Genomic DNA, 10513 nt, shown 5'->3' on the forward strand with positions numbered 1-10513 from the left:
TTTAGTGCGGTGGTGTGCTGTAATGAAAAAAAGAACAAAAAAAAAAAAGGAGAACAGCTTGAAAAAGAGAGTTGTTTCTCCCACAAGAATTCAAAAGTAACTAAAAAAAAAAAAAAGGAAGATGTCTGAGAGGCCAAGCAATCCACAGAGCCATGGCAGGCTTAAAGAATAACTTCCCCAGAGGTGGGAGAAGCATCTCACATAAGCAAAGCAGCACATAAGGACAGACCTGCTTTAATTACTATCAGTCTGTTGAAAAATCCTTCCTGTCTAAATGCCTTGCTCTACTTTTAAAACAAATTGTTCTTTGCTCTTATCATTAGTTTTGTCATTATTTTCTGCTGACCACAGACTCTTTCATAGGGAAGAAAGACCGGGGGCAGAATTTGGATGGACATGCGGGAGACGCATGGTTGATTCAGAGGTTGTTGCCAGTAATAGTGAAAGAACGTGGAACTTGGCACAGAGGAGGTCGAGGCACGAGGCTGACGATCCAAGAGCACTTGCACCACCCAGGAGTACAGGTACAGTTTGCTCTGGCAACGTACCATGGAATATACTGAACTAAGCTATCCGCATGTGATGGTTGAGATAAACAAAACAGTAGCAGAACCAGTTTCCTGGTGCGTTATCTTCCCAGAAACTAAAAAGTTTTAGACAGAAGCTCCATCTTCTTTTGGATGGAAAGTAAGGTGCTTCTTCCACCTTGCCACATCCTCTTCAGGACACCAGCAAGGGATTTTTGTTGTTGTTGTTTTGTTTTTGAAACTAAAATCTTTCTCACAAGTTTGGTTGCAGCTAATCAAATGGTTAAAGAAGGTTGTTTGGAGGGGAGATATAAGGTGAAGGGAATAGGGGCAACAGTGATGGAGTTGCATATACCCTGTGTGGCTGCAGAGGTAATTGCCTTAAAACTAGATACTGGGGGGGGGGGGGGGAAGGCGGCATCTGAGCTAGCTCAAAGCATATTATATGTTTAAGGAAAATTATTTAACTTTGCCTATACATATTTTGCCTATTTTTGCCATGGGGAAGAAGGAGATCATGGACAGAGATGGGGTAAGGGAAAGAGGAAAAGGTCCCTAGAGAACAGCTCTGACACGGCTGGAAGGAAATGGAGAGAGGGAGTCTAAGGAACCGTGCAAGCGGACCACAGAAGCTGCCACCCATCACATCTCAGACTCACCTAGCAGTGTCACAGCAAGCCTAACTGTCTAGTGTGGCAACAGAAGTCAAAGCAGGAAACAACTGTGCATGTTTCCCCATTTCTGGTCATGGCCCTTTACATAGAGCCAGTCATAGTTCTACAGGGCCTCCTCCCTACAGGAAAAGAAAAAAAAAACCTGCTAAACAAGAATTAAGTACATGAGTTGGTTTACATATTGCATTTTGGGGATACTGAGGGTTGTTTTCTGGTATGCTGTATTTAAGACTTCAAAAAGCATAATACACAGAAGGGCACTATTGAGTATACTTCCCACAGTAATCCATTTATCAAAATAAAATATCAAAAGTCTAAAACAAATGGATATTCTATGAACTGCTTATTTTTTCTCAATTATAAAATTTCATTGTGCGCAGTATTCTTGCAAAGTATGGAAGGCAACCTCATAGTGTAAACAGTGCTTGGAAGCCCTTTTGTGAGCAGGACTGATACAAACCAAGTGTTTTCACCTTGCTCCACAGCTTACAGAATAAAAATGTCAATTAAGTAAATGACTTTTGATCTAAAAACATGAGGACTACCTTCTGAAATTGATGTGATTCTGCATCAACAAAATCGGTAAACCAACCCTCAAATCCTTTCAGGAAAACAAAAAGTAATGCGATTTAAAAAGGGAGGGGAAAGTGATACAAATGAACTTGGGGGGGGGGGGGGGCAGGAAAGACCCATGGACACACAGCTCAATCACTGGTTTCAGTTACATGAAATCACCCAGCATACCATTCAGATAAACATGTAAGGCCTAAAGATACTATGTCCAAAGTATCTCCTTGAGTTCACAGCTTGTATCTTTTCAAGATTCCAGGAGTGGGATTGTTTTGGTTTGGTTTTTTTTTTTCCCTCCCCCCTTCTCCTAGAACTACTGAGTCAGAATGAAAGCTCTGATCTTTGAGACCATTCAACTAATGTACAACAAGGAATACTGGTTTCCTGCTTACATCTAACTTTCAGGGACAGAAGGCTTTGAGCATCTAGTCTGATCTGAAGTTTACAACCTTAATAAAGACACTTATGAGGTGGATGAACCTTTCAAAGATCTGAGCGAACAGAGGAAAGAATGTTCCACTGCAACACTGGCTCACCTGGATTTATTTAATATCAGATTCATATCCATTTTCTACTGCTTTAAGATCTAAGTAATTCAAAAGTGGGAAAGACACTCATGATTAGGTATAAAATTGATCTTAGAGTATTTTCATATATGAGAAAAACTTCATTCCTGTCCAGGATATGGGGTTTACACTGATCAAATGCTGTTTCATTGAACTTAACCCTAATATACAGCAATTTAATGGAAAATAAACTTGGTCTTTTAGCAAGTACAAGTGCAGAAGATATACTCCTCTTATAACTTATGAAGCACAACTTGGCTATTAAACTTCAGTTAGTCCCCATCAGTAAAAACAAATAGGTGGAAGAATTGATTTATCTAACTTAACAAGTTCATGAAAAGTCAACTTTTCTACTAATGTGCCTCAAGGCAGCCTACAAGCATCCGATACTATAGGAAACATAGCTGTGAAAACTCTAAGTAATTACAGCTTTGCCACACTTCATGACTTCCTGCTATGAACTACTAAGAAAGAAGTGATTACTCGCCAAATATTGTAGTAGGATTACTCAAATGAAGAAACCAGACAAGATTTGGGCAAAGTTTTGTTTCAGTCTGTGTAGTTAGTTATACAGCAGTAGTACTGGTTCCTTGCAGCATGGCTGGCACAGGTAAAAGTTTGCTCTTGTCAGCTGCAAGCAGTTCCTCTGCTAAAGGGCAGTATTGTTGTTTAAGCTCCTGCAGGCTTATGGATTTGGTGACTACTGGGGGCAAAAACCAGCCAGCCTGTAAAGAGGACAACAGAGCAAAGCATATGTGCCTCCACTACCGCGCAATCCAGGTGGTAGCTGAAGTGCATCGTAGGGATATTTGTGCAGAGGTGAGCAGCAACCACCTGATTTATGAGGCTTTTTTTTTTTCTCCATAGAATAAACAGCTCACAGTCTTGGATACGGAATCTACACCAGAACCCCCGTGTACCTACACCCCAACAACAAAAGTTACAGGTGCACAGAACTTAAAAACAGCGAAGGAAGGCCGAATCAAAGCTCCCTGAAAACGGCATTTACTGCCCTTTACCTCCGGTGAAGTTCAGAGAAGCCCACAGGGCTGCATTACAGGCGATACTTAACTATAATTACTGTTGTGCGGAAAGAACTCAGGTGCAGGTTATGGCATAAGCCGCCCACTCAGTCTGAAAACTAATTAGGGCAGATGTTTATTAAAAACTTCCTAACGAGTCTGTTAACTTCCTTGCCTTACTCGACTAAACTTTCTTACAGGTACACAAGGCAATTTACTAGAGAGCAAACGAGGGGACGCAGTGAGGAGGGAACAGGAAAGAGCGCAGGAGAAAAAAAAAAAAAAAAAAAGAAGGTGGAATTTCACGCATTTTGTAGAGGTATGAGTGCTTCTGTCCCGCCAGGTGAAGCCTGGCCCAGGGACAGCGGAGGGTCGCGCCGGCGGCGGTCCGGCTGCGGCCGCCCGGGACCCTGCGGAGCGCCCCGCCCGCGCCGCCGCCAGCTCAACGCGTACCCCCAGCCGCAGCCCGGCTCCGGGCACTGCCCTGGCCAGGCAGACACACTCAGCCAGAGCCGAGGTCCCCATCTCATCTCCTTTCCCTCCCCCAGAGGCAGCTCCCCGCCGCCGCGGGACGGAGCTCACGACGCTCCGCCGGGAGAAAGCAGCCCGCGGGCGGCGGGAGCTGCCCCGGGCACGGAGCCCACCGGGCGCACAGCCCACCGCCCCCGAGCCGGCCGCCGCGCCTCCCACCTTCCGAAAGTAGCCGTCCTCCGCCGGCTCCGCCGCCTGGCAGCCGCGGGGCGGCAGGGCGTCTGTCATCTCCGGGCGAGCCGGCCGTCCCTCCGCGGCTGCTGCGAGGCGAGCGCTGCTGCGGGGAGCCGCGACCCTGCGGGAAGTGCCGGCGCTGCCCCACGGCGCCGCCCGGCTCCACCTCCGGTGGTGTCGGGGCGGAGCTACCCCGCCCCACAGCGCTGCCCCTCCGCCGCCCTGGCCGCGGTGGCGGGTGGCCGCGGCGAGGTGCTCGCGGTGGCCCCCAGGCTCCCCGTGGAAGCCCCGCGGCGGGGCGGGGGAGGTGCCCCTCGTCCGGGGACAGGCGGTGGCTGTGACTGACTGGAAGCGAAGCCCGGCGCCCCGCTGCGCGGCGGCGGCTCAGCCCGCTCCTCCCCGGCCCTCCGGCTGTGCTCCGCTGAAGCGGTGCGGAGTCTGGCTGGGCGCCCCGAAGGGCCGCTCGCCTCTTGCCGCTTCCCCACGGCCTCCCCCTGCCGCCGTGCCTGGCCACAGCCCCCCCGTTACCGAAAGTCACCCGGGGGGGGCCGCCGCCAGCTCCCCCTGGGCCCGGTGCCCGCCTCGGGGAGATCAGGTTTCCCGCGGGTGGCTGTTTCTGAGCGCGGGCTCACTCCTCCGGGGGCGCTCCCCAACCCCGGGGGGGTGCCCCTCCCGCAGCGGGGACAGTTCCCGGGGCCCGCACAGCCACATCGCGCCTCAGCGATGGTCTTCGGGGGGGGGGGGGGGGGGGGAGTGGGCCTGCCGGCATGGCTCGCAGGCCTGGCCTCTCCCCCAGCCCGCGGGGAGGCCCGAGCCCCCGCACCCCTGTCTGGGGGAGGACCGGAGCCCGGGAGAGATCCTGGAGCCCGGGAGAGATCCTGGAGCCCGGGGAGCTGGAGGGGCTGCGGCCCTGGCCCCGGATAAGGGCAAGAGTGTCTCGGTGAGAGGCAGGGCTGGCCTCGGCTCCGGGAAACTGCGGTGGGATCAGCCTCAGCATTGCAAAAATCTGCAGTGTTCGCACTGAAAACCTCCTGTCTTCAAAATATTCCGTTGTGTAACCGGTTTTGCAAATGTTGTTATTGGACACTCGTGTAAGGAAATTGCCAATACTGGTTCCAATTACTAGCCAGCCCTAACCTACAGAGTTATGTGGCCATTTAGCTTTTAAAGATGCAATACAGCAAAATACTTAAATCGGTATTACCAAACTTGTCTTCCCCTCCTCCTTCTTTTCTCTGTTTTCATCTTTCTTAGAAGTATGGTGTAGTTGTGTCAGGAAAAAATCTGCAGAGACAACGTTTCTTTATCAAAGGAAAAATATGTTTGGAATTATATCCTTAACTGAAACTTTCTTTGAAAATGCTGGTGTCTCCAGAGAGTTATGCAGAGCAGTCCGGTTAAACTGTGTGTCTACTGCCTGTTTTTAGGGAAGAAGACTAGAGTCAGCAACTCAGAAGTTGGGATTCAAAGACCTGCTGCTGTCTCCCTTGAAGTCAGCTGAATTTTGCTCTTTCTGATTTTGTTCACTCTTGCCCCAGTACTTCTTCCTTTTTTTTCAATAATTCTAAAGATAACGGATTAATGTATCCAATTATATGTTAAATAAAAATATGTAAAAGTGGGAAAGTAGTTTAACTTACTCCAATTTCTAGTTAGAGGGTGTAATGTTTTAAAATTTTTTTTATGCTATTGGAAAATGTATTTACCTGCCAAATTAAAAAGGATTTTAAAATGTAAATCTTGCAAGATCAGTGTAAAACTTCAATGCAATACATATAAATTAGTTTAAATTAATATAAGTGAGAGATAAATTAGTAATTTGCCAGCATAGGCCATGCTGATACAATCTGGCAATTAAAACAGTATTAACATGGCCATCTTGGGAGTTTGCACTGCTTTGACTGGATTTATTGAAAACTGATCTCATTGAAAGGCTACAGCTATTACTCCAGATAAAGTCCTAAGAGTATGTAGCCAGGCCAAAGGGTCAGACAGTTACAACAGGACAAGTGACCACTGTCATGATTACATGTAAAACACGAATTTGCAGCAGTTTCTGCACAGTACAATGCCAAAGATAACTTTTAACATATCTTGGTGACAAATGCAGCTTTTCGTCATTGCTGGTGGATTCTTCAAATAAAAGTCAGCAGTGCTACACACAGCAAATTTCTACAATAAATTCAAGGGAGTCTCAGCTAGCTCTTATGGGCTTCCTCCCTCGTCTTCAGTGTCCTGGGTATATCGTCCAACACTCTCAGACCTGCCAGATTAGACTGTGCCTTCCCCCCACTTGGATAAATGGTACTTTGTCATGACTGCATTAGGACTGATATTGTATTTCTTAAGTAAGTTACTGTAAGTTTTGTCTGCATACGGTGAATATGCTTTTTTTGCAAAAGGCACACGTTGATTGTACGGTCTCAGTAGCGAGGGCTGAGCTGTGTAATGACTGGGTACGAGTGCTCCCTGACCCTGGAATGTAAATTGCAGCTTAGAACATTCCAAAAACTGATTTACCCTCAAAAAACCATGTCCCTGCTCTTCTCACAAGTTGGTTAAACATCTTGTCTCCAGTAGCTTTTTGGTTGCTATTAGAATTCCGAAATAGAGGTGACTTCATACCACAGACTTTCTCAGTTTCTCACGATTATATTAATCCGTAGGTTTGGTTTGTTGCCTTGTAAAGATTAAGTCATAACAGGCTAGGAATCTGGAACACATGCACTCAGAAGGAGGGGCGTATAGATACAGATGTTTGGTTGATATTTACCTTTAATATTAGAAGAGAGTGAATTCAGTGATCTGTTGTACTGGACATGGCGCTATCTCTGAGAAAGCATCAAATGCTTAAGAATTTGCATCCAAAGAAGATCGGTATGTTGTGCCTAAAGTATTGAAATTGAAGCAATGAATATTATCTCTGCATCAAATCTCTTTGTTTTACAGAACTTGATGCTATCTAACTTTGTGTATCTTTACAGATAAACCAGCCAGGTGATCCAAACAATGACCACACTGAAAACAGGCACAGAATGGCAGAGCTTGAGTTGTCCCAAATTTTGTGCCACAACAGTAAAGGTAAGAGGGACCAGAATTTGGATAGCCTTACTGCAGACATACAATAGTACATGTGATATATATGTACACGTACACATGTGCCATATTTCTGTTATGTTTGTATCACTCCACTTGCTCAGTCAATCCTGTCCTTCTCCCCCTCCCCCATCTTGAAAAAAAAAGTGAATATTTGAAATTCCATCTTTAGTCTTCTCTTTGGCTAGGAAATGGTCTCGGTTTGGGAAATTCATTTCCTGCTGGGACGTGTGTTGATGCACTGTTACATACTGAAGTTATGAATCTGCTTTGACTTAGTAAGGACAGGTGCTGCTCTCTGGAAAGAGAATGTTTCTTTTCTGTGATTTTACAGACCTTGCGGCTAGGGGATGGTAACAGGTGCCTCAAAAGACAGGTTTTGTCCCAGAGAGACACAGAGGCTTGTCGGCAAAAGCACATTAGAATGATACTGTATGAACAGAGACGTATGCATCAACTCCTGCTGTTTCTCTCAAGGTAGATTCTTGAATTCTGAACCTGACACATCGTTACATATTTCTTCTCCTATTGTTGTTGGCTTTGAATATTAAACTTCTGTTCTGAGAGGAAAGACAAAACTATTTTGTCAGTAACCCTGACAGACTATAGCTTTACGGTCGACAAATTCAACTGCAGTAAGTTAGTCAAGTTAGTATCATCCTTCATTTCTGAAGATTGCAGTTCTCAATGACTCTGGCTACTATAGGGAAGTTTTACGTGAGGAGAGAGGAAAAGTTAACACACACCCCCACCCCCTTTCCAAATATGTATTTGGGGGAAAAAAAGAGATTGAGAATGGCAAAAACAGGGCATGGGGGCACAGTAGCAATAGTGATGTGTATCTGCTTTGAGAGTGTTGTAAGTTTACAAGATGTAGGAAATTTTCAAGTTAGGAAAGTTTGAGAGTAAAGAATGGGAAGGTGTTCTCACAAACAAAAGTAGTTCTGCATTTTATGACAGGTTAATTGAAAAGTGACCAGACAGGAACTGCAAGTAAGAAGTATCAGTAGAAGGTTTCCTTACCAATAAATTTACTGAGTGATAGCAAAATGGTACGAAAATGGTACACAAACTCAGTACAAGGGCTTTGGATGGCCATGATATGATTGGCCATAGGTGCAGCATTTCATTGCTGCTTCTTCAAGTTAACAGTGTGGGGCAAGTGTTAACTGCAGCTTTATCTTCACTGAAAAAAAAATCATTTACTTTTGAATAGCTAATATGCTTTGCTTGTTCTACTGTGAGAGCATACTGGAAACAAGACATTGCAGTTTCAGTGGGAATTTATGTAAGGCCAAACATGGGCAAAATCATCACCACTTTTCCTAGATAATGCTTTGCCTTTAGATAAAAGTCTGTGTACTTAAGGACAATATTTGTTATCTTTTTTGTTGTTGTTCATTGTTTTAAAAAATGAAAATTAGCACTTTGTAGAAGCTAAAACAATGCCTCAGGGTCTGTACTTCACGTATCAGTTTCTCAGCTGATAGCTGGCAGGACGAATATGCAGGGGAATATTCCCATTGAACACAAGAGAAGGCAGGGGTAAAGTCAAGCTGTTTGTCTCTTTTTGCTGTGTTTCGAAAAATAAAAAGGTAGTGTATTTAATGTTGTATTTTTATACTTCCTGTACTTATGTTTTCCTTTTTTCTTTGACATGTTTTTAACACTCCTATAAATGAATGAAATTTTGCTTCCTTCTTTTATATATCGATTATGCCGCTTTTAGTCTGAAGTTCCAGTGACTCACATAACTTAAAACTAATCAACAAGAAGTTTATTTGAAGAAATGGTTTTAAAGAATATAACAAAAGATGTAGGAAGACACTTTTATGGTCAACCTTCTTGATGCACTAATTCAAAAGCAGATGTTGAAAATGTGTTGCAAAACTAATGCCTGAAGTCCATCTATGGCTTAAGGGCTCAATTTCAGCCTTATAGGTACTGGCAAATACTTGAGCTTTCATTCAAAAAAAATTTTTTTTTTTTTTACCAGCCAAATGATGGTAAAAATTTGATGTAAATGTAAGCTATCCAGACCTACTAATATTTTAGTTTCATTACAATTATCAAGACACTGGAATTACTGTCTTGTTTAACAGCTACAAAGAGCAATTGTCACCTGGTTTAACAATTGTAAACAGGAGACAGAGTTCACCATGGAGAAGGAAATACCACTGGGATACAAAAGTAATTCTAATCTGATAAAAGCCTTAAAGGGGAAAAAACTTCAGTATTTGATTACCTCAACTCTTTGAACGTAACAGACAAGACACTCAAAAGATTTTCTGTTAACATTGTGCAAAAAAGGTTTATTTAAGCCTGTGTCTTAAATCAAAGTTACATAGAATTGACTATTCAGGAGCAATTATTTCCTAAACAAAGAGAAACAGTAACCGTGCTAACAACTCGTTTTGCCACTGTATGTTCTAGTTTACTGCTTACTAATTAGTAATGATGAGAAAAGATAATGCATGTAGATAAATTTCTGCGGCTTCTACTATATTGTTTTTAAGTGAATTACAGACCTAAATTAAACAGAGTACTCCCTGTTTGCATGGAACCATGTAAATATTTCCTATGGAAACCTGAAACCACATGAAACTCAGGTAGTTTCACTTTGAAATAAACCAGTTCTGTGTATACAAACACACACAAATACTGGATTAGACCACTAAACTTGCAGAAGTCTTATCTGTTAAGGGCAGGAATCTCTCAAGGCTGTGTTGTGATTTATTTTCAAGGATTTCAAGAAACTGGTGATACTTGCTTACAAAAGTTGTGGATTGATAGAATCTATCTTCAGCACAAAATGAAGTGGGTTTCATTTAGGTTTGTGGTGGTTTTGGGGTTTTTGTTTGTTTTTTTAAATTTACAATATATTGTGCTTGTAGTTAATCTGACTATTAAAGTAAAATCTAAGCTTGAGAAATCAAATTAATCAAAATCAACATATGACTAACACTGTGGAAAGCCACAAAATTAAAATCCGAATTTTAAACACTTGTGTCTTACTGCTGAATACTTACTGGTTCTTACGTGGTCTTTGTGTAAGATATATTCAGTAAAAGTTTCTCTCGTGATACAAGGCTCCCCAAAGAGGTGCAGAGACACCTGAAAGTGTAGTGGGATAAAGCTCTTTTAGTAAAGGTTTGAATGCAGAGACTTCTGCTCTGATGCCTGGGCACATTCTTATTCAATAGCTTGTAAAACACGGTTAACCAAATTTTGCCATGTATCTGCTAAAGCCTGTAATTTAGTTAAACCCACACCTCCCTTGGTCGTCCTGATCCAGGGTGGAGTTCGCTCTACACCTTGGGTCAGAGAAAATCTCTGTCACAGATTTTTTGCTG

At 43.6% G+C, this 10513-nt stretch overlaps 1 protein-coding gene across 1 annotated transcript in view; it reads right to left on the reverse strand.

The window, feature by feature from the left end:
• RHPN2 (rhophilin Rho GTPase binding protein 2) overlaps window positions 1–4118 on the reverse strand; it is a 29842-nt gene extending 25724 nt beyond the window's left edge. The window contains exon 1 of the mRNA XM_059824789.1: window positions 4050–4118. Within this exon, the coding sequence (XP_059680772.1) occupies window positions 4050–4118 (69 nt within the window). The remainder of the gene's footprint in view (window positions 1–4049) is intronic.
• Between the last annotated feature and the right edge of the window lie 6395 nt (window positions 4119–10513).

The sequence above is a fragment of the Gavia stellata genome, chromosome 15, assembly GCF_030936135.1.
Source record: "Gavia stellata isolate bGavSte3 chromosome 15, bGavSte3.hap2, whole genome shotgun sequence".
NCBI classification, from domain to species: Eukaryota; Metazoa; Chordata; class Aves; order Gaviiformes; family Gaviidae; genus Gavia; species Gavia stellata.